The sequence below is a fragment of the Cyanistes caeruleus genome, chromosome 5 (assembly GCF_971803275.1).
Source record: "Cyanistes caeruleus chromosome 5, bCyaCae1.hap1.1, whole genome shotgun sequence".
NCBI lineage: Eukaryota > Metazoa > Chordata > Aves > Passeriformes > Paridae > Cyanistes > Cyanistes caeruleus.
Genome location: NC_141705.1, coordinates 58,889,632 through 58,917,589, shown reverse-complemented (window position 1 = coordinate 58,917,589; position 27,958 = coordinate 58,889,632). Strand labels below are relative to the sequence as shown.

At 44.0% G+C, this 27,958-nt stretch overlaps 2 protein-coding genes across 6 annotated transcripts; both read right to left on the bottom strand.

Annotated features, from left to right (window-relative positions):
* Positions 1–133: 133 nt before the first annotated feature.
* Positions 134–11,210, bottom strand: LOC147653158 (uncharacterized). 2 transcript variants are annotated; one of them, XM_086889579.1, is made up of 9 exons: positions 8,435–11,210; positions 8,084–8,218; positions 7,465–7,606; positions 6,616–6,686; positions 5,681–5,775; positions 4,516–5,270; positions 3,059–3,203; positions 1,502–1,556; positions 134–1,184 (listed from the first exon to the last, which is right to left on the bottom strand). In XM_086889579.1, exons 1-6 carry the CDS (start codon positions 8,717–8,719, stop codon positions 4,985–4,987), a joined length of 1,014 nt encoding a protein of 337 aa, XP_086745705.1. In that variant the 5' UTR covers positions 8,720–11,210; the 3' UTR covers positions 134–1,184; positions 1,502–1,556; positions 3,059–3,203; positions 4,516–4,984. The 2 variants fall into 2 exon arrangements, with proteins under 2 accessions (XP_086745705.1, XP_086745706.1); XM_086889580.1 differs by having other exon boundaries at positions 5,216–5,270.
* A 38-nt stretch (positions 11,211–11,248) lies between these two features.
* On the bottom strand, positions 11,249–20,264 carry LOC111928939 (E3 ubiquitin-protein ligase RNF4-like). Of its 4 annotated transcripts, none has more exons than XM_086889585.1 (9): positions 19,577–20,264; positions 19,210–19,360; positions 18,594–18,735; positions 17,745–17,815; positions 16,810–16,904; positions 16,345–16,399; positions 14,174–14,318; positions 12,617–12,671; positions 11,976–12,299 (listed from the first exon to the last, which is right to left on the bottom strand). In XM_086889585.1, exons 2-7 carry the CDS (start codon positions 19,216–19,218, stop codon positions 14,286–14,288), a joined length of 405 nt encoding a protein of 134 aa, XP_086745711.1. In that variant the 5' UTR covers positions 19,219–19,360; positions 19,577–20,264; the 3' UTR covers positions 11,976–12,299; positions 12,617–12,671; positions 14,174–14,285. The 4 variants fall into 4 exon arrangements, with proteins under 4 accessions (XP_086745709.1, XP_086745711.1, XP_086745710.1 ...); XM_086889584.1 differs by having other exon boundaries at positions 14,174–15,654; positions 19,577–20,261; XM_086889582.1 differs by lacking the exons at positions 11,976–12,299; positions 12,617–12,671; positions 14,174–14,318 and having other exon boundaries at positions 16,026–16,399; positions 19,577–20,261.
* Between the last annotated feature and the right edge of the window lie 7,694 nt (positions 20,265–27,958).

Below are 27,958 nucleotides of genomic sequence, written 5' to 3'. Positions count from 1 at the left end.
AGCAGTTTGTTAACATCCCACTTATTCTCCAAGAAGCTTGCTTTCTTTGGGTGTGTGCACAACCTGCTCGTCTCTCCATCTTCTGAGCACTGAAATCATGATGTTAGCGTTCAGGAACAGACATAGTCACGGAATGATTCTATGAAGGTGCTTTATTGAAGAGCTCTGAGTGTCAGGGGTACACATACCCAAATGTGACCCGACTTGGTTTGGAGTTGAACATGTTTTTATACTCTATTGTTGTATAACTTACATATTATAATTATTAAACTTTCATTGTTCTATTGTATGCATTGTTTTTACCCAAGCATGGATTGCTCGTGATCTCCTCTCAACCCCTTAACATTGTTTCTCATGTTCTTTAAACAATAATCACATCTAACAATTGTATCATTTATCATGTATTGATTACACAAGGGCAGTTTTGCATGATCTTTAGCAAGCACAAGGCGTAACATTTCTCAGGTCCTACTTTTCCCAGGGCTTGCCAAGCTTAACTATCTTTCTAAGTCCCCAAATTTTCTATGATTTAAAAACCTTTCACTATCACTGACATTTGCACTTAATCATCCACCAGATTGTGGCCTGAGAAGTACAAGGCCTTGCACCCCAAGTTTCTTTTCCCTGTACAAGACACACTTTATTTGCCACAATTATTATTCAATCATTATTAAACTATTATTTGTTGGCCACAAGAACTACAAAGCATTTGGCTTTAGCACATTTCCCCCAAATCAGTGACTACGATGTGATGAAAGAACGAGCTTCTGACTGCTCAAACCAAGAGCCTGATTTCCACCTGTTAAACAACATCTCTGTCTATCAGCACAGGCCAACACAGAAGAGCAGACAGACTAGAGTTAAATCAATCAAAACGTTATTTATAAGTGAACACATAAAAAATGAAACTAGGTATAGAAAGAACTATATACATAAAGAAAGAAGAACTATATACATAAAGAAAGAAAGAAGCCTCTACACCGCCTGTTGGATCTCCCAGATCCACCTGAGAGTGCCCTGAGAAGCAGAAACACTCATAAATAAACTGGAAAATACAATTCTGGATCGTGTTCCTCTCTGCAGGTTGGGCACGTGCCGGTGTTCTCCAGGGCAGCAGGGAGGCACGTGCTGCAGAACACGTGGCCACACACAGTTGTGTAAAGCTGTCGTCCACTTTGCATAATCTGGAAGAAAGGAAACAACAACCACATGTATTGGGAGGAAAGAACTGGAGTTTGCTGCTCTATTGGCAGCAGGCAAATGAGACTTGAGAGCATCTGGAATCAGTTAGAAGCCAGGAGGGAGCCACAGATCAGCCAGTGCCATCCTGGCAAGGGCTTGTCCCTCTCCATTCACCAGCAAGAAGGGACTTGTGGAGCTTCCCAGCAAGGGCTGTGCTTCCAGCCAGCTGCCCACATCAGGCAGCTGACTTGGGCAACTCCCCTTTTGGCTTCTTCCTCCTCCCACAAAGCACAAAGGATGACAAGAGGTGCATCCTTACCTCTGAGTAATAGTCCATGCAAATTGGACAGCTAATAACAACTCCTGGCTCTGCACTAGAGGGAACAGAAGCAGAAAGAAGGTGCAGCTGTTAATATCACCCCACTTCAATGGTTATTGATACATAAAATCACTAGCCCTGGCCCATTTCCTTTGAGAAGCCTGCTGTCTTTAACTCTCTCTTTGCTGCATTTAATGAGGATTTGGGGTCTCCGTGCCTCGAGGGAAAGAGCATCCTGATTTTCACTAGGAGAAAGGTGCAGTCAGTCACCCTGCTCTGGGATTTGAAGTTAAGAGCAGTCTTTAGCGCTGGCCTAAACTTGGTGTTTGGAAACTTGGACTTGCAGTGGGTCATCATGAACAGCTTTGGAACTACAGCATCCAGCTGTCCTCTGGGAACCATTCAGCCCGGAATATTCATTGCAGGAGCCAGTTCTAACGCTACAGAGTAACATGGCTCTGGCAAGATCCAGCCCCAGGAAGGAGCCTTTGGTCAGTGTTGAATGCTGCAGCACTGAGTTCTTTCAGAGCAGTTCCATTCTGGAACAGAGAACTGAAGGGACAATGTATTCCTTTTCTATATGAACCAAGTGGTGGGATTTGTTCACCTACAGAGGGAACAACCTAAACTTAAACATGTCCAAATTCATTGGCAAGAGGCATTATGCTTAAGAATAGTGAAAGCCCTTGAGGTGGCATATTTAAGAACTGACACCTAAAAGTTGCATACTCCATTTCTCTCCTACCTTGCCTTTCCCAAAGGCTCAAAGCACACCAGCTTTATTGAAACCGATGCCTTTCCATTTCATCCCCAAAAACCACTTTAGAAAACCTTCCACCATAATTTTCATGTGCTTTGTCCTCCCTAGTGCCACAGACACCTGGTTTAATTGAATCAGCTGAATGCATTGCATCTTTCTTATTCTGCTGGAGCGCTCCTAGAGCAGGACTTTGCTGTTGCTCTGCAGAACGAGGATTTTACTGTGCAGGCAGCCAACTTGAACTGCAAGATCTCCATGCCAGAAGCAAAGAAATCAGGGCTTGTGACATCTAGCACTGGCCATAAAAGCATGACCTGCACAGCTGCCTGTGTGTAAGTGTACCTTGGGAAGAATGGCTCCAGCTGCAGGAGAAAGGGAGCCAGCTGGCAGCATTCCAGCAGGGAATTTCTGCTGGAAGTTGCCCAGCTGCTGCCTGCTGGTGCCATGATGCCAAGCCTCATTGCTAGCAATGGAAGTATTTCCATATCTAAGCTGGCTACTAGAACTTGTCAGAAAAAGCAAATGCAATCCTGAGCTATGGGCTGTGACCAATGCCCTTCCTTGCCATAGGCCCTCTCTCATCTCTAAGGTTCTGTGGCGTCTGCCTTGGGCTGCCTTTTTCTCCCTAAATGCAAATGGTATCATTTGATCATCATGCAGCACAGGATAAGTATGGAAATGAGTAGCGTAGGGAAGGTTTCAAAGATGCAGCAGGCATAGCAGTAGAACTTATTCCAACTGAGAAAAGAAACAAAAGCACAAAGTTCCGTGTTTGGTAGGGCATGAGCCATACATACGCTGAACTTCCAGTATCCTCCTCTGCTCCGTGTTCTGCAGGGGCTGCATCAGCCACAGGTGCGTCATTAGCTCCACTTCCATTGGCAGAGCCATCCACCTGTTCCTGGCTGTTCAGTGCAGCAGTTTTCTTTTCTTCTCCATGCACTGTAATTGAATTTTCAGAAGTTAGATCTATTATTCTCTCTCTCCTTGGAGCTGCCCTTCAAATGAGTTCTAGAAATAGTAATGGTTCCTATTTTAAATGGACTGTGTTCATCTGGGTTGGAAACAATCGGAAACAAACTACTTTCCCAAAGAGTAAGGCTGAACCTTTCCAGACATTGGGTCTACTTGTGGATGCTAAATGCAAAAAGCAAGCAGGAACACGCAGTCTGTGTGAAACTAAGTGACAACAAGCTTCTCACTCTAGCCTGGGAAACCATAATGAAAAATCCAAGCAGTCCTTGGTAGAGGACAGGAATCTTTGCAGGTGCTGTTTAGAATCCTTGTTGTTTCCTTTCAAGAAACAGTCAAGGGGTGCTGTTCCAATTAAGCAATGATAGTGATGTGCAAGTTTAAGGACCAATGAGAGTTTTACCTCTCAGACCTTCTGGAACAAGTCTATAAAAGAGGATGTGGAATAATAAACTTTGCTCTCTTGGACAAAGCAACTAAGAGAGTCATATCGTACTTCTGGTTGTTCCTAATACAGTACGACAACTGCTCTGCTATGGAGCAACACAAAACCTTTGCTTTGTTCACTCTACAGCCAGCTAAGAAGGTGAATTCTAGGGAGAAGTGAGACAATTTGGAACCAAAAGAAGACGGAAGACTAATTAGGAAGATGATGGTGTCACTTTGTAACCAATCAATACTAATTTCTTTCTTTGTTCAAATTTGTAAATAATAGAAGTTTTGCTAGTGAGCGTGTCTGATAGGTGAAATAGCACTGAGCACCCAGACCGAAAGTGCAGCACTGAAAGAAACAATCAATGTCTCTCCCAAGTGTAGAACTATTGACCCGTTGCACCAAACCCAGTAACCAAGCCAGGCTTTGTAGGCAACATCTTGAGCAAGTTCAAGAGAGATCAATTTGAAATGGCATGGTCTGTAACAGCCAGAGGGTGAAGAAATGCTGTTTGCTTTTTAACTCTCCGAAAATGCAGGCATCAATGACTTCTGCAAGAATCAGTCACTCATCAATTAAAACTGTAGGAAGCGTCACCAAATTCCAGTTCCTTCTGCATAAGTATTCAGCCTCAACTCTTCTGGCAGGGATTTTCCACTGTGACTGATAGAGGCCACCACACACACATTGAATCCATTCTCTAAGACACTGGCTAGCAGCTTGAGCCTGTCCTCTGCCTTTTACTAAAAGCAGTTTCAAGCCCTGCTGCTCCAGGTTCTTGGAAAAGAACAAAAGTCATGATTACATTCTAGATCAAAGTCCATTACCAAGTGTCAAACATCAACTCACCTTCAGGAAGCTTCCATTGATGCACATGAGAAGGGAAAGAAAAGAAGACACAATTAGATTGGGTGGGACCCCGGTGCTGCATGCAAACCTCAGCTCAGAGAGCAGTTCTAGCAGAGGAGTGGGGAATGCTAGGCTCTCACCCTCCAAGTTGGCTTAAGAACATTCAAAGCAGGAGCACAAACAGCTGCTGCCCTGAAAACAACCAAGTGGCTGCTGCTGATTCTACTCTCATTGATGCAACAGGGGACCAACAGACAGGCAGCTTAGGAAGCACCGGAAAACCCTCCTCCCACCTCCTCTGTTCTTGTTCCCTAATTCAGTTTGGCCTGGAGCTGTTTCTTTCCCTTGTTCTCCCCAAAACCAGAAAATTCTGCAATTTTAACCCTAAACACTTCATGTTAGATGAAAGAGCTGCTGAAGAAAGGAAACCACAACAGGCATTGGCAATAAAGAACTCTATCAGTCAATGCTAGAATTCCAAGGAACACATGGATCTGCCAGTGCCATCCTGGCAAGGGCTTCTCCCTCTATGGACAGCACCAAGGAGGGACTTGCAGGAATGGACAACTTGGAGCTTTCCAGCAAGGGCTGTGCTTCCAGCCAGCTGCCCGTGGCACCCACCTAAGACAAGTGAGTTGTGCAGCTCCCCCTCTGCCCCTTTCCCTCCCACAGAGCAGGACAAGAACATGTGCATCCTCACCTGGGAGTCCTCATCTGACCAATAGGGAGGATCAAATTCAAACAGCAGCCAATCACTAGAGAGAGGAGAACCAAAAGAACATACAGCCATTTAAACGCACAGCCATTTCTTTCAGTGGCCTCCAAGGGTTGACAACAAAGAAAATGTTGGTACTCAAAACATCCCCTGTTCTGAATAAGAACCATTCTCACCCAGAAACACCATCATTGCAAGAATTTTTATGTACTGCAAGCATTTCAGCATGTCAAGCAGTTCTCTTAAATTCAGTTGTGGCTTCACAAACAGGGAAGGAAGGTTTCTGCTGGATTTTGCTGGGTTTCTTTTAATTCTCCTCCAGGCAGACCACTATATTCCAGGTCTGAAGTTTTTGCACAGAGTTCTGCAGAACCCTACAGCTTGGCAGAAACCTCTTTCTACCACATATATGAAATCAGAGTTTTAATAGACACTTTCTCTTTCACATACCCATCATCTTCTCCTGGTTCTTCTCCATTGTTCCTTTCCAGTGGCTCAGGTGAATTGTCTGAGGCCCTGGAAAGACGTGGCTGCTGCGGGCTCTGCTGCAGGGGTAGAACGGGGTAGAAATGGACACACTTAGGAACCAGTGGAACTTGACCCTTCCTGCTCCCCCGTTTCAGTTCCCTAATTGGATTTGGGACAGAGCTGTTTCTTTCCCTCTTTCTCCCTCCAACTGGCAAGTTCACCTGTGATAGCCTGAGCACTACTTTTTATAGGATCTGCTACTGAAGAGAAAAGCCCCCTCTACCCAAACGTGCTCTTGTGTTTGGAGTAAGTGGAGCTGGGTCATGCAAAGTCTGTTGTGAAATCTGAGGCCTTTTCTTTGCACAGGTTCAGGAACAACCCTGTCAGGATATAACTGCCATGCAATGTTTGCTGCATGTGTCTGCTTTGCACAGCAATAGAGGCATCCCAAATTTGGGCAGAGACACTGGTGTGAGGGCTGGATGAAAGCATATTCTTTCAAAATAGTAGGGGAAAAATCAAAAATCCCAAGTGTGCCCCTTTTAAAGACTTAGAGGAATAAGAAAAAGAATTGGTGTGTACCCCAGTCAGCTGCAATTGCTTTTTACATCTCAGTGACAGGGGGACCTTAAACTGATGCTGCAGCTAAAACACTTCTTCATATCAAAGACTTCCTGTGTTCTCTTTTGAATCACTGAAGCAACAACCTCTTTTAGTTTCTTCATCCACTCTGCAACCAATTCTCAGGCATGCTGATGTGTTTGTGAGTGTGTTTGGGGTTGACTGGGAACTGGGTCTAAAGTGGTAAATCTGAGACATCTTTCAACATTTGAGCATAGGGGACTCAGTAAGATTGCAGAGGGCAAGAAAATTCCTATGGGTGCAACATGGAGAGGAGTGTGCCAGTCACTACTTACCACAGGAGATTCATCGTCGCTGATGGTGATGACTTCAGGCTCTGGAGAATCTCCTGTGAGATCTATGACTTCTTCAGCAGTTGAAAAAGAGAAGGTTAGAAGTGAGGTCAGAGATTGCAGAGGAATGAAATGGGCTGCCACTGTGGAACAGACTGTGCTTGGATTCCCTGTGCCCAAGGTGTCTTTTGTTCAGGAATGTGTCCAACATTTCACTCAAGCTTTGCCCTCAGCAGTCCAGAGGGAGCATTGTCCTCTGTGCATTGCCTCATGTGTCCTGCTGAGCATTGCCCTGTGCCCTGAAGGGGCAAAACAAGAGGAAGAGCACCTGAGCTCCTCACAAGTTCTGTTGGATGACAAAAGCTTACAGGAGGTGCACACCAACAGATCATTCCTCCCCCATAGGGGAATGTTTAGCACAGAGGAGAGAAAACCAACCAAAACTAGAGGGAATGCTAATTTTACCATACCATGCTGTCCATGCTCCCCTGAAGAATGGGCCCCAGCTAATGATTAACTTTTCTCCATCTTTGTGCAGCTTGAGAGTTGCCAAACTCAGGCTGCCACCTCCACTGTGGCAGCTGCAGTCACTGCCAGCTCGTCAGAGCTCACATTCAGGTGTTTGAGCAGCACTTGGGGCCTTTGCTACACAGCTCCTCTCCCACTTGAAGCCAATGGACAGAGTCCAGTAACAAACCAAACCAGCTGTCAGTGGGCTGGCTGTTTAGGGATGTCATACCAGGTGGTTCCTCAAGCCCAAGGTTCCCTTCCTCTCCAGGAAAGGGCCTAGGAAGTGGCCAGAGCACACATTCAAATGAACTCCAAGCCTCCAGAAGCAGTTTCTGTTCTTACCAGGCTCTAAAGCAGGTGAAGCACTTTCCTCGCGGTCAACTTGCTCTGTCTGCAAGGTTCCAGCAGCTCTGGAGGGCAGCAGCCTGCTCCGTTTCCGAGCTGGAGTGGAATCCAGCGCCTCTCCAGGGCGCTTTTGCTGACGCTGAGAGAGAACAAAGCCTTAGCATTTTCTGTGGCACTAATATGAACATGGCACTTGGTTTTTGCCACCCCAATGACAGCACACAAGGATACACAAAACACTCCCTCAAAGGCTGCAATATGCATCCAATGGTGCTATGGGCCATTCCCACCTAAGTGCATCTCCTCAGAGCAAAGACATCACCCCTGAACTCGGACAAGCTGCCTCACCAAGAAGGAGCCTGTCCCAATGGCTTGAAAATGAGGAGACCAGTTCCCAATTCTAGCAGGCTGCTGCTCACACTGTGAGCATTTCTGAACTATTGCTGTGAACACCCACAGAGATTCAAAACCTTCAGTATTCTAGAACATCATATCACAGAAAGTTTTCAAAAGTTTCCATACTTGTGCTTTTGCTACAAACTCTTGAAATACTTCCTAGAAGTACCCCATAAAATGTTTCAAGATTCAGATCAGCACTGCGTAATGATGTACTTACTGAGCTCATGGTGTTTGGTGATGTAAAAGCACCGCAAAGGAAGTGGGACAAACACCTAAACAGGAATGTCCGGGATTTGATCAATCCCTTTGGTTCCTTTGGGAAGCCCACTGAAAGAAACCTGCTGTTCCAAACCTATCAGAAAAGTACAGGGGAGATTATCTATTTGGAATGCCAATTTTCTTGAATATCCCCATGCCCCAAGACTCCCATTGACGAGCCTTCAGTCCCTGTTCAAAGCAGAAGGGGAAGTCCGTGACTCTGGCACTGGAGGCCACCTGCAGCCCCTGCTGCAGCCCAGACCAGCCCCTCAGCATGACACACAGCTTTTCAGGAGTTATCTGCACTCACCTGTACAGTCAGTCCAGAGTTGGGCGCACAACCATCAACGTACGGCTCTCTATTGGCAGCCGGGATGGAGAAGACGGACGCTCTACGTCTGCTGCGCAGCAGAGAATCCGTCAACTGGCTCAAGAGACTCGGTGTCAACAGAACCTTGGGAGCAGGAGTGCCCCTGGCAACCGGTGCCAACATTCCATGCCCAGGTAACGGGGCTGCGCTTTGCTCACCCATGGAGTTGCAGAAGGCCATGGAGGCACCGCAGCCATGGCCTGGTTCTGCTGCCGCTGGCTCCATCGCGGTGCTCAGGGCCCTGTCCTGCCTGGCCTGGAACCTTGCAGGGACAGGGCATCCACAGCTTCTCTGGGCAGCCTGTTGCACTGGCTCAGCACCCTCCTAGCTCTTGCAAACATCTGATCTCAACCTTCCCCTTCCCCCATGGCTCTCTGCCCCCTCTGGGCACTGGAAGGCCACAGTCAGGCCTCCCTGGCCTCTGCTCCTCTCCCGGCTGCACAGCCCCGGCTCTCCCTGCCCGGCTGCACAGGACAGCTGCCCCAGGCCTCCACACATCCCCAGGGCCGCCTCCAGCCCTGCTCCACAGGCACATCCCGCTCCTGCTGGGCCCAGCTGGACACAGCTCCGCACGCGCGGCCTCACGGGCACAGCTGCACCTCCCGCCACCTTCACCCTCAGGCACCTGAGCATCACTGGAGCCTTCCTGTGCCCAAAGAACCCACAACAAAACACACCTCCCCAAAGCAAAAAGAAATTTAAACCCTTCCTTAACCCTCCTCCTCCAGCTTTATTGGTCTCTGGCTGGTTTAACTCTTATGGGACTGCTTTAACTTGATCCCGAGTAAATAGCAATTAAAACAGAATCCAAGTTTGTTGGAGTTGGTTTTTTTTTGACTGTTGAAACTATCTAACCATTCAGATCCTGATTTCAAGTCTCTGAAATCTTGACATTGTCAGGTGTTGAACTACTCCTCTTCAACAGGGAATTGAGAGTGTTGAACTTCCCAACAGGGCTGAGGAGGTTTGCTCTGCTCCCATGGACAGCACCTCCCACCTGAGGCCCTGCTCTGCTCTCCAAGGTGCCACAGCAAAAAAAGCAGAATTAATAATCAGATTTCCTTCTAGCCACTCAGCCATGTGACCTGTGTTGAGAGGGATGGGCTGGGGCTCCTGAGGGCACCAGGGAAGCCATCTGAGTCCTGCCAGATGCAGGAATGCTCCTCAGCCCCTGGTCCCTTTGGTTGGGTGCCCTCTGGTGTGGGGAGAACGGTGGAAGTTGATCCAATGCTGTGGATATGAGCACAAGGATATGTTCAGCTCGTGCTCTACACGAGGAGCCTCATTTCTTACAAAACTTTCTCACTTACTACAATTCATCCTTTTGGGTAATTAGGTATCAAGTATTGAAGAATGGGTGGGGATAACTCTTCCATTTCTTTGAAAAAACCCTAAAGGAGATTCAATGCTTTATATAAAGCTGCTAAGATGCTAAAGCAATTCCAAATATACATTTAATATATGAATAATGAAGCTCCTTGTATGGGTCCCAAAGCACTGAATATGAGAAATGGACAGTGCAAATATGCTGTCTGTCTGTTCTGGGCTTCTGAAGCTCAAAAACCCCCAATTCTTCTATGCCTAAAGATCAGTGATGGAATGAGCTGAAAATGTGCTTTTCCTTCTGCTGACAAGTATGCACCAAGATGAAAAACAAATTTTAAAACACCAGAAATTTGAAAAGAAAATTGCCTCAGCTGATGCTGTGGAGCCAAACCAAGATGGGTTTCAACTTCTTATAAAATCAGCTGAGTGCCATTTCATTGCAGGTTAATTAAGATCAAATTTGCTTGACCAAAAATGCTTTCTTTAAATGCTCTTTTCAGTGAAAATACCTAGCATAGCGTGTCACTCACGAATATAACTCTTTAAAAAGACATTTCTTCTTACTGTCATTGCATCCACCAAGAAGTTCCAAGTCTAGCAATAATGAGAAACAGAAAACATTGGTCTAAAATTTATGGCTACCCTATAAGGAAATCATTTGATGTGCATCTGTCGAAGTGTTATCTTTGAGGAATTTTGACAGCTCAAGTAGTTTTCATGAATAGGAAAAATCAAAAGATCACTTTATCAGGCTAATACTGATGTTTTTGGGTTTTTTTATTAAGATCAAACCAAATCAGAAATAGCTGATACAATGGACCTTGTTTATTACTACCTCTGGCTAAATATGGCAATAGTAAGACATCTTGAAGTATGACTGAGGATGCAGGTAAAAAACACAATCGAGACAAAAATGAAGAACCCAAATTAAGGTTGCATGTCCACACAGATAACCAAATGTTAACACCTAGAGGACTTAGCTCAGTTTGGTCATCTGAGTTTTCTGTTTCATGGCACAACAAATTTCCTGTTGCATTGTTGACCTGAGATCTGCTTTTGCCTCTTTTTTACTTTTCTGTAACAGAAGTCATTTTCATTCCTCTCTTATCTCTGGACAATTGCATTTCTCTTCAATGTAACTTTGGATTAAACTGCTGTAATTGAAGGAAATGGAGCTACGACACGGTGTACTGCTAACAGCTCTAAGTCAGGAACCAACTTGATCCATTCAAACACGCATTCCTTCAAAAGCCTCCAGGTTCTAACTCGAATGAAACCTTGCAACACTAAATGCAGCAGTTTGTTAACATCCCACTTATTCTCCAAGAAGCTTGCTTTCTTTGGGTGTGTGCACAACCTGCTCGTCTCTCCATCTTCTCAGCACTGAAATCATGATGTTAGCGTTCAGGAACAGACATAGTCATGGAATGATTCTATGAAGGTGCTTTATTGAAGAGCTCTGAGTGTCAGGGGTACACATACCCAAATGTGACCCGACTTGGTTTGGAGTTGAACACGTTTTTATACTCTATTGTTGTATAACTTACATATTATAATTATTGAACTTACATTGTTCTATTGTATGCATTGTTTTTACCCAAGCATGGATTGCTCGTGATCTCCTCTCAACCCCTTAACATTGTTTCTCATGTTCTTTAAACAATAATCACATCTAACAATTGTATCATTTATCATGTATTGATTACACAAGGGCAGTTTTGCATGATCTTTAGCAAGCACAAGGCGTAACATTTCTCAGGTCCTACTTTTCCCAGGGCTTGCCAAGTGTAACTATCTTTCTAAGTCCCCAAATTTTCTATGATTTAAAAACCTTTCACTATCACTGACATTTGCACCTAAACATCCACCAGATTGTGGCCTGAGAAGTACAAGGCCTTGCACCCCAAGTTTCTTTTCCCTGTACAAGACACACTTTATTTGCCACAATTATTATTCAATTATTATTAAACTATTATATGTTGGCCACAAGAACTACAAAGCATTTGGCTTTAGCACATTTCCCCCAAATCAGTGACTACGGTGTGAGGAGAAGAACGAGCTTCTGACTGCTCAAACCAAGAGCCTGATTTCCACTTGTTAAACAACATCTCTGTCTATCAGCATAGGCCAACACAGAAGAGCAGACAGACTAGAGTTAAATCAATCAAAACGTTATTTATAAGTGAACACATAAAAAATGAAACTAGGTATAGAAAGAACTATATACATAAAGAAAGAAGAACTATATACATAAAGAAAGAAAGAAGCCTCTACACCGCCTGTTGGATCTCCCAGATCCACCTGAGAGTGCCCTGAGAAGCAGAAACACTCATAAATAAACTGGAAAATACAATTCTGGATCGTGTTCCTCTCTGCAGGTTGGGCACGTGCCGGTGTTCTCCAGGGCAGCAGGGAGGCATGTGCTGCAGAACACGTGGCCACACACAGTTGTGTAAAGCTGTCGTCCACTTTGCATAATCTGGAAGAAAGGAAACAACAACCACATGTATTGGGAGGAAAGAATTGGAGTTTGCTGCTCTATTGGCAGCAGGCAAATGAGACTTGAGAGCATCTGGAATCAGTTAGAAGCCAGGAGGGAGCCACAGATCAGCCAGTGCCATCCTGGCAAGGGCTTGTCCCTCTCCATTCACCAGCAAGAAGGGACTTGTGGAGCTTCCCAGCAAGGGCTGTGCTTCCAGCCAGCTGCCCACATCAGGCAGCTGACTTGGGCAACTCCCCTTTTGGCTTCTTCCTCCTCCCACAAAGCACAAAGGATGACAAGAGGTGCATCCTTACCTCTGAGTAATAGTCCATGCAAATTGGACAGCTAATAACAACTCCTGGCTCTGCACTAGAGGGAACAGAAGCAGAAAGAAGGTGCAGCTGTTAATATCACCCCACTTCAATGGTTATTGATACATAAAATCACTAGCCCTGGCCCATTTCCTTTGAGAAGCCTGCTGTCTTTAACTCTCTCTTTGCTGCATTTAATGAGGATTTGGGGTCTCCGTGCCTCGAGGGAAAGAGCATCCTGATTTTCACTAGGAGAAAGGTGCAGTCAGTCACCCTGCTCTGGGATTTGAAGTTAAGAGCAGTCTTTAGCGCTGGCCTAAACTTGGTGTTTGGAAACTTGGACTTGCAGTGGGTCATCATGAACAGCTTTGGAACTACAGCATCCAGCTGTCCTCTGGGAACCATTCAGCCCGGAATATTCATTGCAGGAGCCAGTTCTAACGCTACAGAGTAACATGGCTCTGGCAAGATCCAGCCCCAGGAAGGAGCCTTTGGTCAGTGTTGAATGCTGCAGCACTGAGTTCTTTCAGAGCAGTTCCATTCTGGAACAGGGAACTGAAGGGACAATGTATTCCTTTTCTATATGAACCAAGTGGTGGGATTTGTTCACCTACAGAGGGAACAACCTAAACTTAAACATGTCCAAATTCATTGGCAAGAGGCATTATGCTTAAGAATAGTGAAAGCCCTTGAGGTGGCATATTTAAGAACTGACACCTAAAAGTTGCATACTCCATTTCTCTCCTACCTTGCCTTTCCCAAAGGCTCAAAGCACACCAGCTTTATTGAAACCGATGCCTTTCCCTTTCACCCCCAAAAACCACTTTAGAAAACCTTCCACCATAATTTTCATGTGCTTTGTCCTCCCTAGTGCCACAGACACCTGGTTTAATTGAATCAGCTGAATGCATTGCATCTTTCTTATTCTGCTGGAGCGCTCCTAGAGCAGGACTTTGCTGTTGCTCTGCAGAACGAGGATTTTACTGTGCAGGCAGCCAACTTGAACTCCAAGATCTCCATGCCAGAAGCAAAGAAATCAGGGCTTGTGACATCCAGCACTGGCCATAAAAGCATGACCTGCACAGCTGCCTGTGTGTAAGTGTACCTTGGGAAGAATGGCTCCAGCTGCAGGAGAAAGGGAGCCAGCTGGCAGCATTCCAGCAGGGAATTTCTGCTGGAATTTGCCCAGCTGCTGCCTGCTGGTGCCATGATGCCAAGCCTCATTGCTAGCAATGGAAGTATTTCCATATCTAAGCTGGCTACTAGAACTTGTCAGAAAAAGCAAATGCAATCCTGAGCTATGGGCTGTGACCAATGCCCTTCCTTGCCATAGGCCCTCTCTCATCTCTAAGGTTCTGTGGCGTCTGCCTTGGGCTGCCTTTTTCTCCCTAAATGCAACTGGTATCATTTGATCATCATGCAGCACAGGATAAGTATGGAAATGAGTAGCGTAGGGAAGGTTTCAAAGATGCAGCAGGCATAGCAGTAGAACTTATTCCAACTGAGAAAAGAAACAAAAGCACAAAGTTCCGTGTTTGGTAGGGCATGAGCCATACATACGCTGAACTTCCAGTATCCTCCTCTGCTCCGTGTTCTGCAGGGGCTGCATCAGCCACAGGTGCGTCATTAGCTCCACTTCCATTGGCAGAGCCATCCACCTGTTCCTGGCTGTTCAGTGCAGCAGTTTTCTTTTCTTCTCCATGCACTGTAATTGAATTTTCAGAAGTTAGATCTATTATTCTCTCTCTCCTTGGAGCTACCCTTCAAATGAGTTCTAGAAATAGTAATGGTTCCTATTTTAAATGGACTGTGTTCATCTGGGTTGGAAACAATCGGAAACAAACTACTTTCCCAAAGAGTAAGGCTGAACCTTTCCAGACATTGGGACTACTTGTGGATGCTAAATGCAAAAAGCAAGCAGGAACACGCAGTCTGTGTGAAACTAAGTGACACAAGCTTCTCACTCTAGCCTGGGAAAGCATAATGAAAAATCCAAGCAGTCCTTGGTAGAGGACAGCAATCTTTGCAGGTGCCGTTTAGCAAACAGCTGTTTAAAATCCTTGTTGTTTCCTTGCAAGAAACAGTCAAGGGGTGCCGTTCCAATTAAGCAATGATAGTGATGTGCAAGTTTAAGGACCAATGAGAGTTTTACCTCTCAGACCTTCTGGAACAAGTCTATAAAAGAGGATGTGGAATAATAAACTTTGCTCTCTTTGACAAAACAACTAAGAGGGTCATATCGTACTTCTGGTTGTTCCTAATACAGTACGACAACTGCTCTGCTATGGAGCAACACAAAACCTTTGCTTTGTTCACTCTACAGCCAGCTAAGAAGGTGAATTCTAGGGAGAAGTGAGACAATTGGGACACAAAAGAAGACAGAAGACTAATTAGGAAGATGACGGTGTCACTTTGTAACCAATCAATACTAATTTCTTTCTTTGTTCAAATTTGTAAATAATAGAAGTTTTGCTAGTGAGCGTGTCTGATAGGTGAAATAGCACTGAGCACCCAGACCGAAAGTGCAGCACTGAAAGAAACAATCAATGTCTCTCCCAAGTGTAGAACTATTGACCCGTTGCACCAAACCCAGTAACCAAGCCAGGCTTTGTAGGCAACATCTTGAGCAAGTTCAAGAGAGATCAATTTGAAATGGCGTGGTCTGTAACAGCCAGAGGGTGAAGAAATGCTGTTTGCTTTTTAACTCTCTGAAAATGCAGGCATCAATGACTTCTGCAAGAATCAGTCACTCATCAATTAAAACTGTAGGAAGCGTCACCAAATTCCAGTTCCTTCTGCATAAGTATTCAGCCTCAACTCTTCTGGCAGGGATTTTCCACTGTGACTGATAGAGGCCACCACACACACATTGAATCCATTCTCTAAGACACTGGCTAGCAGCTTGAGCCTGTCCTCTGCCTTTTACTAAAAGCAGTTTCAAGCCCTGCTGCTCCAGGTTCTTGGAAAAGAACAAAAGTCGTGATTACATTCTAGATCAAAGTCCATTACCAAGTGTCAAACATCAACTCACCTTCAGGAAGCTTCCATTGATGCACATGAGAAGGGAAAGAAAAGAAGACACAATTAGATTGGGTGGGACCCCGGTGCTGCATGCAAATCTCAGCTCAGAGAGCAGTTCTAGCAGAGGAGTGAGGAAGGCTAGGCTCTCACCCTCCAAGTTGGCTTAAGAACATTCAAAGCAGGAGCACAAACAGCTGCTGCCCTGAAAACAACCAAGTGGCTGCTGCTGATTCTGCTCTCATTGATGCAACAGGGTACCAACAGACAGGCAGCTTAGGAAGCACCTGAAAACCCTCCTCCCACCTCCTCTGTTCTTGTTCCCTAATTCAATTTGGCCTGGAGCTGTTTCTTTCCCTTGTTCTCCCCAAAACTGGAAAATTCTGCAATTTTAACCCTAAACACTTCATGTTAGATGAAAGAGCTGCTGAAGAAAGGAAACCACAACAGGCATTGGCAATAAAGAACTCTATCAGTCAATGCTAGAATTCCAAGGAACACATGGATCTGCCAGTGCCATCCTGGCAAGGGCTTCTCCCTCTGTGGACAGCACCAAGGAGGCACCTGTAGGAATGGGCAACTTGGAGCTTCCCAGCACAGGCTGTGCTTCCAGCCCGCTGCCCGTGGCACCCACCTAAGACAAGTGAGTTGTGCAGCTCCCCCTCTGCCCCTTTCCCTCCCACAGAGCAGGACAAGAACATGTGCATCCTCACCTGGGAGTCCTCATCTGACCAATATGGAGGATCAAATTCAAACAGCAGCCAATCACTAGAGAGAGGAGAACCAAAAGAACATACAGCCATTTAAACGCACAGCCATTTCTTTCACTGGCCACCAAGGGTTGCCAAGAAAGAAAATGTTGGTACTCAAAACATCCCCTGTTCTGAATAAGAACCATTCTCACCCAGAAACACCATCATTGCGAGAATTTTTATGTACTGCAAGCATTTCAGCATGTCAAGCAGTTCTCTTAAATTCAATTGTGGCTTCACAAACAGGGAAGGAAGGTTTCTGCTGGATTTTGCTGGGTTTCTTTTAATTCTCCTCCAGGCAGACCACTATATTCCAGGTCTGAAGTATTTGCACAGAGTTCTGCAGAACCCTACAGCTTGGCAGAAACCTCTTTCTACCACATATATGAAATCAGAGTTTTAATAGACACTTTCTCTTTCACATACCCATCATCTTCTCCTGGTTCTTCTCCATTGTTCCTTTCCAGTGGCTCAGGTGAATTGTCTGAGGCCCTGGAAAGACGTGGCTGCTGCGGGCTCTGCTGCAGGGGTAGAACGGGGTAGAAATGGACACACTTAGGAACCAGTGGAACTTGACCCTTCCTGCTCCCCCGTTTCAGTTCCCTAATTGGATTTGGGACAGAGCTGTTTCTTTCCCTCTTTCTCCCTCCAACTGGCAAGTTCACCTGTGATAGCCTGAGCACTACTTTTTATAGGATCTGCTACTGAAGAGAAAAGCCCCCTCTACCCAAACGTGCTCTTGTGTTTGGAGTAAGTGGAGCTGGGTCATGCAAAGTCTGTTGTGAAATCTGAGGCCTTTTCTTTGCACAGGTTCAGGAACAACCCTGTCAGGATATAACTGCCATGCAATGTTTGCTGCATGTGTCTGCTTTGCACAGCAATAGAGGCATCCCAAATTTGGGCAGAGACACTGGTGTGAGGGCTGGATGAAAGCATATTCTTTCAAAATAGTAGGGGAAAAATCAAAAATCCCAAGTGTGCCCCTTTTAAAGACTTAGAGGAATAAGAAAAAGAATTGGTGTGTACTCCAGTCAGCTGCAATTGCTTTTTACATCTCAGTGACAGGGGGACCTTAAACTGATGCTGCAGCTAAAACACTTCTTCAAATCAAAGACTTCCTGTGCTCTCTTTTGAATCACTGAAGCAACAACCTCTTTTAGTTTCTTCATCCACTCTGCAACCAATTCTCAGGCATGCTGATGTGTTTGTGAGTGTGTTTGAGGTTGACTGGGAACTGGGTCTAAAGTGGTAAATCTGAGACATCTTTCAACATTTGAGCATAGGGGACTCAGTAAGATTGCAGAGGGCAAGAAAATTCCTATGGATGCAACATGGTGAGGAGTGTGCCAGTCACTACTTACCACAGGAGATTCATCGTCGCTGATGGTGATGACTTCAGGCTCTGGAGAATCTCCTGTGAGATCTATGACTTCTTCAGCAGTTGAAAAAGAGAAGGTTAGAAGTGAGGTCAGAGATTGCAGAGGAATGAAATGGGCTGCCACTGTGGAACAGACTGTGCTTGGATTCCCTGTGCCCAAGGTGTCTTTTATCCAGGAATGTGTCCAACATTTCACTCAAGCTTTGCCCTCAGCAGTCCAGAGGGAGCATTGTCCTCTGTGCATTGCCTCATGTGTCCTGCTGAGCATTGCCCTGTGCCCTGAAGGGGCAAAACAAGAGGAAGAGCACCTGAGCTCCTCACAAGTTCTGTTGGATGACAACAGCTTATGGGAGGTGCACACCAACAGATCATTCCTTTCCCATAGGGGAATGTTTAGCACAGAGGAGAGAAAACCAACCAAAACCAGAGGGAATGGTAATTTTACAGTACCATGCTGTCCATGCTCCCCTGAAGAATGGGCCTCCGCTAATGACTAACTTTTCTTCATCTTTGTGCAGCTTGAGAGGTGCCAAACTCAGGCTGCCACCTCCACTGTGGCAGCTGCAGTCACTGCCAGCTCGTCCGAGCTCACATTCAGGTGTTTGAGCAGCACTTGGGGCCTTTGCTACACAGCTCCTCTCCCACTTGAAGCCAATGGACAGAGTCCAGTAACAAACCAAACCAGCTGTCAGTGGGCTGGTTGTTTAGGGATGCCATACCAGGTGGTTCCTCAAGCCCAAGGTTCCCTTCCTCCCCAGGAAAGGGCCTAGGAAGTGGCCAAAGCACACATTCAAATGAACTCCAAGCCTCCAGAAGCAGTTTCTGTTCTTACCAGGCTCTAAAGCAGGTGAAGCACTTTCCTCGCGGTCAATTTGCTCTGTCTGCAAGGTTCCAGCAGCTCTGGAGGGCAGCAGCCTGCTCCGTTTCCGAGCTGGAGTGGAATCCAGCGCCTCTCCAGGGCGCTTTTGCTGACGCTGAGAGAGAACAAAGCCTTAGCATTTTCTGTGGCACTAATATGAACATGGCACTTGGTTTTTGCCACCCCAATGACAGCACACAAGGATACACAAAACACTCCTGCAAAGGCTGCAATATGCATCCAATGGTGCTATGGGCCATTCCCACCTAAGTGCATCTCCTCAGAGCAAAGACATCACCCCTGAACTCGGACAAGCTGCCTCACCAAGAAGGAGCCTGTCCCAATGGCTTGAAAATGAGGAGACCAGTTCCCAATTCTAGCAGGCTGCTGCTCACACTGTAAGCATTCTTGATTTACTGCTAACACCCACAGAGATCCAAAACCTTCAGTATTCCAGAACAATATGTTATATAAAGTTTTCATAGGTTTCTATTCTTGTGCTCTTGCTACATACTCCTGAAATGCTTCCTAGAAGTACCCCGTAAAATGTTTCAGGATTCAGATCAGCACTGCGTAATGATGTACTTACTGAGCTCATGGTGTTTGCTGATGTAAAAGCACCGCAAAGGAAGTGGGACAAACACCACAATAGGAATGTCTGGGATTTGATGAATCCCGTAGGTTCCTTTGTGTATCCCACTGTAGATTTTTTGGACTGACAGAAACCTGCTGTTCCAAACCTATCAGAAAAGTACAGGGGAGATTATCTATATGGAATGCCAATTTTCTTGAATACCCCCATGCCCCAAGACTCCCATTGCCAAGTCTTCAGTTCCTGCTCAAAGCTAGATGGGAAGTCCCTGACTCTGGCACTGGAGCCCATCTGCAGCCCATGCTGCAGCCCAGAACAGCCCCTCAGCATGACACACAGCTTTTCAGGAGTTATCTGCACTCACCTGTACAGTCAGTGCAGAGTTTGGCTGGCAAATGTCAGCACACGGCTCTCTGTACGCAGCCGGGATGGAGAAGACGGACTCTCCACGTCTGCATGCCCAGCAGAGAATCCGTCAACTGGCTCAAGAGACTCGGTGTCAACAGAACCTTGGGAGCAGGAGTGCCCCTGGCAACCGGTGCCAACATTCCATGCCCAGGTAACGGGGCTGAGCTTTGCTCACCCATGGAGTTGCAGAAGGCCATGGAGGCACCGCAGCCATGGCCTGGTTCTGCTGCCGCTGGCTCCATCGCGGTGCTCAGGGCCCTGTCCTGCCTGGCCTGGAACCTTGCAGGGACAGGGCATCCACAGCTTCTCTGGGCAGCCTGTTGCACTGGCTCAGCACCCTCCTAGCTCTTGCAAACAACCTTCCCCTTCCCCCATGGCTCTCTGCCCCCTCTGGGCACGGGAAGGCCACAGTCAGGCCTCACCTGCCCCTGCTCCTCTCCCGGCTGCACAGCCCCGGCTCTCCCAGCCTGGCTGCACGGGACAGCTGCCCCAGGCCTCCACACATCCCCAGGGCCACCTCCAGCCCTGCTCCACAGGCACATCCCGCTCCTGCTGGGCCCAGCTGGACACAGCTCCGCACGCGCGGCCTCACGGGCACAGCTGCGCCTCCCGCCACCTTCACCCTCAGGCACCTGAGCATCACTGGAGCCTTCCTGTGCCCAAAGAACCCACAACAAAACACACCTCCCCAAAGCAAAAAGAAATTTAAACCCTTCCTTAACCCTCCTCCTCCAGCTTTATTGGTCTCTGGCTGGTTTAACTCTTATGGGACTGCTTTAACTTGAACCCGAGTAAATAGCAATTAAAACAGAATCCAAGTTTGTTGGAGTTGTTTTTTTTTTACTGTTGAAACTATCTAACCATTCAGATCCTGATTTCAAGTCTCTGAAATCTTGACATTGTCAGGTGTTGAACTACTGCTCTACTAGAATTTCCCAACAGGGCTGAGGAGGTTTGCTCTGGTCCTGGGGACAGCGCCTTTACCCACCGGATTGCAGCCGGCAGTGGGGTGGACCATCTTCTCGGCAGCAAGAATATCCTTCTGTGATTTCCTGGCCCAGTCGAGCTGCGTACCGCCTCTTAAATGTGCCCCACCTGGGTAATTTCACAGTGTCTGCCGAACAGGGGGCTTTGCTCTCTCTCTGGCACCCAATCGCTAAAACCTTTGGTCATGAGTCTAATTTCTTTTTATCCCTTTTTGGTGTAATCGGTGCCACAGCAGGGAATCTACTTCTACTAAACCCAAATTGGTAGGAAGTACAAAAACAGAGTGGGTCAAGCTTTGCTCCTCCTCTAAACACTTAGTGCATAATCCTTTCGGTCTCTATCCCCTTTTACAATGTACCACCCACATCTCATGACAATAAGCACATGCAAAACGTTTACAGGGGTAACTAGGACATCCGGGTTTTGAACAACTTGTCGTATTTTCCTTGGACATCAGTGTCGCTGCAATTTTATTTTCAGGTCTCCTGGGGAGGAGGTTGCTTTCCACTTGGGCTCCTCCTCTCTTTCAACTTTCTTTACTCGTGTTGCCCGAGTCCAGCCTTTCTCAGCAGTTTGAATGTCAGTGTTGGTGGTTAAAAGCACGAGAAACTGGCCTTCCCAGTGAGGAGCTAGCGGGACCTCTCTCCAGGTTTTGATCAGCACACTGACACTGGGCTGGATTTGATGTATGGTGAATCCCAGAGGAGTGCACTGGGTTAACAGTCCACATTTCCATAGTTCCTGTAGATTTTTGTTAACAGTTATTAAATATGGTTGTAACTGGTTATCTTCTATTTTAGGATGATCTACCGGCATTCCATGTTTGTAAGGCATCCCATATAACATTTCGAATGGAGACAATCCCACCTCTGAGTGTGGCTATGTCCTGATATTTGGGAGAGCCAAAGGAAGACACTTAACCCAGGACAATTTTGTTTCTAGCATCAATTTTGATAATTGATTTTTTAAAGTTTGATTCATTCTTTCCACCCTTCTTTAGCTTTGAGGGTGCCAAGGGGTATGATTCTACCACTGGATTCCTAAAGCCTCTGCCAATTGTTTTATTATCCTAGAGGTGAAATGTCGGAATCAATATAGTCTATTATTCCGTACCTAGGCACAATTTCTTCCAGGATTATCTTTGATACTACCTGTGCAGTAGCCTGTGCACTGGGAAAAGCTTCCACCCACCAGGTCAGTTGATCCACTATTACTAGTAGATATTTATATCTCCCTACCTCTGGTAATTCCATGAAATTGACCTGTCTTCTTTTGAAAGGGTGATAAGCCACCGGTCGACCTCCCAGGGGCATTTGTTGTGCCCAGGTCTGGTTTATTTTTCTACATATCGTTCACCCGATTACTTCTTGTTTTGCCATCTCATATATTGCATTACATCCAAAAAACTTCAAGAATTGTTCTGAAAGTGCTTGTGTCTCCCAGTGAGTTTGCTGATGCAACCTTTTTAAAATTTTTCTTGTATATTCTTTCGATACTAATTCCCTGACTAATTCTGTCAATTCTGTCAATTTCCATTTCCCGTTTTCTAATTTCCCCCCCCATTTTTTCCAAACCTTCTATTTCCCTTTGTAGGATACACAGCCGAAAGCCTAAAAAGGAGGAGGCATTAGAACACCTACAAATTGTATGTCTTTGCTAATGAATCTACATTGTAAGATATTTGTGAACTTCCTTTTTATCCAACAGTTCAAGGCTGTCATATTGACTTCGATGACTCATTTAGGCTTCGCATATGGCAAATTTCATCTATCCAATACTTCTGTAACTGGATAAAAATATCTTAAAATTTAGATAATTTGAGGAGAAGAAAGGCATGATTTGAAGACAAAGAAATCTTTTAACCATCTATTCTTTTCTAGCATATTTAGAAAGAAGTCGTTAGTGTTTTTAAAACATATCTATTACCTTTTTTTGCTAACCCCATTATCATTTTTGTATAGTCATTAATAATTTTAATTCCATTTGTTGCTGTTTAATTACAAGACATTAAAATTCTTTATTTTCAATAGGGATGGCTATCTGGATAGTTGTTATAATTTTGGTCGAACAATCCATGATTAAATGGATTATTTAATCTGTTTTCTTACTTAAAAGTATTGTAGTAGGATCTTGAAAAAACCCTGAAGAATTATGTTATTTGATGATAAATATATAGGGACAAGATTCCAGTAATCACTGGCAAAAATTATTTGTTATAGTGAATTACCTATATAATTAGAAATGAAAATTTAATGTGCTTTCTGAGACAGCTACTTTAGCAAAGATGTCTAAAATAAACTGATGCCCTAAACCTGATGGAAACTAGAGATGAAAACAACAAGGAAACAATGAAACTTATTCTAAGCAAATGAGCTGCTAAATGGATTTCTAAAACATGTAATTTTATAATATGATGGTTACTGAAGCAAAGCCAACTACATAGAACTCTCTCATCTCCACTCCTATTGATGTTTTTTTCTAACCCACCTGGGGCTGCTGCCCTTATTTGAATCTGGGTAATATTCTTGGTAGAATAACAACCCTCACCTCCCAAAATGTCATAGAGCAGGAAATAAAGATAGCATATTTAGATTGCTTTGAGAACAAACCCATTGTATAGTATAGCTATATACCTAGAGTACCAGCAGGCAAGGGAACAACTGCAGAGAATTAAATGAGTAATAATTTTCCCCCTTGCTTTCTTCTGTGTCACAGTTGATTTCACTGGCTTCAGGGGCCTTTTCATCCGAGCAATGATTTTTTTTTTTTGTAAAACAGGAGGAGAATGTAAAAATGACATATTTTGATAAAATGACCAAGATGCAAGGAAAGGTGAGGTACCACATGGCATCAGAGCATGTACATTAGTACAGCTGTCAGCAAAAGGATAATTTTTCAAGACCACAAACCTCTTTCACATCCAAAAAAGCAGCAATATATTAGCACCATTTAAAAGCAATATTGCTGTAAGAAAAATTACTTGAGCAATTAATTATGTTAATCAAAGTTAAGATCAGAGTGGCATATTAGCAAGAGAAGAGCAGCAGATTCAGAAGCCTTGTGCTACAGAGAGTAAAACAGGTGATTATTGATGTGGGAGGTAGAGGCAGAACAAGGAACTGCCTTGAAGAACACTGTGTGTAAAAAAAACCTCCTGACTTTACATTGGATCTATGAATTCCAATAACTGGAAGAAAGGAATGTTGTTCCTTAGGTTTACTTTCTGGCTGGACCTTTTAACTCCCTTGAGGATTTTGAAAATCATAATTAATGCAGTGTAGAATGGTGATGCTTTACAGAAATACCTTGAAGATTGGAGAAGTAGAATGACTTATAGAAGTAAAGGTGTAAAGTCATAAAGTCACCTATATATAAGGACTAGTTTCTACTCCAGTGTGGACTAGAAACTCACTGCTGGGAAACAGAAGAGAAGAAAGAGGGGGATGAATTGTTGATCACAAGTTTTGGCTAAGATGCAAGAACAGAAAATGCAGCCTTTCACTTTCTTCTTCATCCGGAGACAATCAGGTGCAATATTTAATTAAAAAATAGTGCAGGGAGACTTTCAGGATAAGCAATTGCTGAATGTAACTTAAATTCTTATAAAGAAGAATCAAGTATTTTTTATTTAAAAGTAAGCAAACTATTATTTCTGGTCTGATGATATGGTTAGGGTGAGCATGGCATTGTCTGTGGATGCATATCTTGCTTACAAAGTCTGTATTTGGGCCTTATCATTATTGGTGCTTGGCTGTGGAAGTCCTCAGCCATGGTGATTTTCTCAGTGATAGACTTTATAGTGTCAGAGCCTCAACTTGTTTTGTACTGTACAAATACAGTGATGGTGATGATCAGGAAGGGTTCCAAAAATTGCTGATGAGAATTTAATAACATTATTTAAAGATCTGTCGCCTAGCCAGCTACTGAGGGAGACTGAGTTGTATCCCCTTACAGTGTTTTCACTCTTTTTTGTGCTAATATATGCTCTGTGCACATCACTAGAGACCGATTTCATCTTAGTGCTCTGTACCTTGTTTTAGAGAATTCTTGCATCTAAAGAAAAGTGTTCTTCTGGAGGTGAGAGATCAAACCCAATCCTGGCCTTCCAGGCTTGCGTGACTTCTTTAGTAATTATGGTGTGAATATTGGTATGTGTGTTGTCAGATTTACAGGAGGCTGGCATGCTGCTGCTTTGTTCCTAATTACCAGCAAAGGTTTTAGTTAACTTCAGGAAAATTATTCTCTGTTCATTGGCACAGTACCAGATGAAGTTAAGGCAATAAGGTCAGCTCCTGTATAGGAAAGAGAAAGCAGCCACTTGGCTTTCATTTGATGAGAATGTTGCTTTAGTTTTTAAAAGGAAATCAGATGCAGTTTTGTGAAAATGATTAATCATCTCCTGTTCTTTCTCTATCAGTCATAGTTTAGTTGGCATCTTTTTTTGTACTCTTTGTACCTCTGACAGGAAATCCATACATTTGACTTCTTGCTGCCAGCAAAGCCATTTGCATTAGGAGCAGAATGATGTCTCTCAACTACTACAGCCAAGATGGTCGAAGTCATGTGGGAGCTTTGCCAGATTTAACTTTTGGCCTCAATAAAATAATGAAGTGCTGCTTTGGGGCTTAATTTTTGCCTGTAACTTTGCGAATATCACGTTTATTTTCTCCAGATGATTTAGACTGAGAATATTGCTGCCTTATGACTTCTTATTTTAATGATTCCTTTAGGAATGCTGATCCTGACAGGTCTGGAAAGAATCTGATTTGTCAATAAATAAGGAAACCATGTAAGTGGAGGAAATCTGGTGATTTTTTTAGGTCCTGGGCTTGAACAATTTGTACAAAACTAGTCATGTTTCTTCCAGACAGGGTATAGTCTGTGCTGCTTTGTAGAGAGCTAGACATAATATAGAATTAAAACATTTGCATAGAGATTGTCACATGGAGCCAACTCTTGAGAAGGCAAAACCTTAAGCAAATTAATTTCAAGATCAGTTTTGACTCAATTAGGAATAATTCTTATTTATACTTCTAGCTGAGAGGCAGAGGAGATGAGGAGGGCACAGATGAAGGGGCACAGAAGCTGACTGCTGACAAAAGAACAACTATGGCTATAGGCACAAAGTAACCTTGGGCTTTTCCAGAGTCCTCAATATATTTGCTGAGCTTGAATTTGGAACAAAAGTAATAATTTTGAAACATTTTTCCCTTGAAGGAAAGTCAGATGCGAGGGTTTAATTGGAAATGAAGCCTTCTTGGAGAACTTAAGGTATTTTCATTATGGACTTCCTCAAACCTCAGAGATGGGAGATATTAAATGCAATACAACCCTTTGGTTCTGTGGAAGTAAGGAGAAACAAACCATTCCCAGACTGCTCAGTTTTAGCTCTTCCTTTTTTCTTTCCATAACAATAATGGATTAAGTGCCACAACTGAAAGGACTTAGTGCTAAACCCAGAGAGGTTACAATCCCAAGAATTTGTCTGGAAGGGCTGTGCCTGCAAATAGTAATTCATCAACTGAAAAACCTGACGCCTGCGTTTGCAGAACACGAAGGTAAATACTGCTGACAAACACAAACACAATAAAGTGTCCTGGGGAAAGTTTTTTCCTTACCATTAAATATTTGGGGTTTTATTTTAATTTTTTTCCCAGAATTAGAAAGCTCTTCAGTCACTCCTATATTGTTCTCCTGCCATATACAGAAAAAAATGGAATGACTGAAGTGCAGGGAAAACAAAGACCATCCACAGCTACTCAGTTACAAACACAGAGGTGATTTATCTCTTTTTCCCTCAGTGATGTAAGTCACTAGATCTAGGCTATTGTGTAGGAGCCAGTGGTGAATTCTAATGGTGAGACAAATCTATGAAAAAAATCTTTCCAGGAACTCCTACTCTTTTCTAGTAGTAAAGGTTTCTTAGGAAATGTGATAGCTCTTGTAGGTCTTCATAAAAAGAAGTTTTATCTCTCTATATTTTTATATCTACACACACACATATAGTGTGTTCTACTTTATAGAACAGCAACTGTAACACCTGGAAACAAGTAGTTAGCCAGAGCAGATAACAGGGAATTAGGCTATTAATCTGCTTAACAAGGACATATGCCAAAATAGTTTAAATTGTGCTTGTTTGCAGTTCTATTCTTATATAAGGATTCAAATTTAGCAAGATGTGCTGGGGTAAAAAAGAGTATAGGACTCTAGTTCATTCAAAGTCCAAGTGCAAGCGCAGTAACTGTCCTATTTCAGTGTTTCAGCCATTAATAGGCAGCCTTGTGGTCCAATATGAGCTAAGTTTACACCAGCTGGGATGGTATAGACTTGATTGATGTGCAAAGCTGCATTTTTCAGCAGATATTCCATCTGTTCTCTTGTCTGATCCTCAACTGGCAAATTAGTCATAAGACTCTGCTGCTATCATACTATGGAAATATTTCTAGTTTGTTTTTTTAAATTTTAATTCTATTTTAATTGGGCAGTTTTGTGTCCCACTGGAAATTTTGTTTTGAATGGCAAGAAAAGAAGCTTTGCTGTGAGCATGGTGGAACTTTTGTCACCCTGCTGCACATTTACTCTAGAGCAGGTAATTCTTGGAGACTTAGAAACCTCTGAAATTGTAGGTCAGTGCTCTTTGGCCTGGGAACATCTATTACATGGAAATGTTGTGGATGAAACAAGGAGAATAGAGGGAGGATTAATATTTAGTTTGTGAAATATTTCTTACATGAAAACATTAGCAGATAAAAGATCATAATTTTGTTCTTTCTTTTTTCTTACTTGGTTTGATATTCCTTTTATTTTATCCTTCCTCCCCTCTGGAAGATTTTTAAGTGTGGGGGAAAAAAACGGTGGCACTGACTTTGCAACATGTCTTTGTAGACTATACACGGGTTAAATACTGCCCAGCCAATTGCTGAATGGTGGTGGTTTTGTCAGGATCTGAGGAAAAAGCTCCTTCTGAGAGCTGTGTTTGTAGTCAGGGGAAGACTGGTTGTACTGATATTGGGTTTGGTCAGATTATTCTGCCATCTTGTGGGTAATTAGAGGATGTGGAGGATTTTTTCTTATTTATTTTAGAAATACAAGTCTAATATTGCTGTAAGTTAATATTTACAGGAATAAAATTTTGGTAATATAAGAGAGGATTAAAGGTGAAAAGAACCCAATTTTCAAATGCATCAGGGTTTTTTTTTGGCGAATTGTGTGTTTGTATCCTGTTATGCAGCTTAGTTATTTCTTCCTTTTTCATCTCTTTTCATAAGGAATGACTTTGCTTCCTATGACATTTAACAGAAATAAAAAGGCATATTTAAATAATATTTTCTGGAGTACAGTTCTTTGTCTG

Bases quoted from the DNA above. Each gene is read 5' to 3' on its own strand.
- LOC147653158 (XM_086889579.1), bottom strand. From the start codon at position 8,719: ATGGAGCCAGCGGCAGCAGAACCAGGCCATGGCTGCGGTGCCTCCATG. The intron at 8,219-8,434 runs GTGAGTGCAGAT...CTTTTCTGATAG, and splicing joins ACTCTGGACTGACTGTACAG to GTTTGGAACAGCAGGTTTCT. The intron at 5,271-5,680 runs GTATGTGAAAGA...TCCTCTCTCTAG, and splicing joins GAACCAGGAGAAGATGATGG to TGATTGGCTGCTGTTTGAAT.
- LOC111928939 (XM_086889582.1), bottom strand. The intron at 16,905-17,744 runs GTAAGTAGTGAC...CTACCCCTGCAG, and splicing joins GCGACGATGAATCTCCTGTG to CAGAGCCCGCAGCAGCCACG. The intron at 16,400-16,809 runs GTATGTGAAAGA...TCCTCTCTCTAG, and splicing joins GAACCAGGAGAAGATGATGG to TGATTGGCTGCTGTTTGAAT.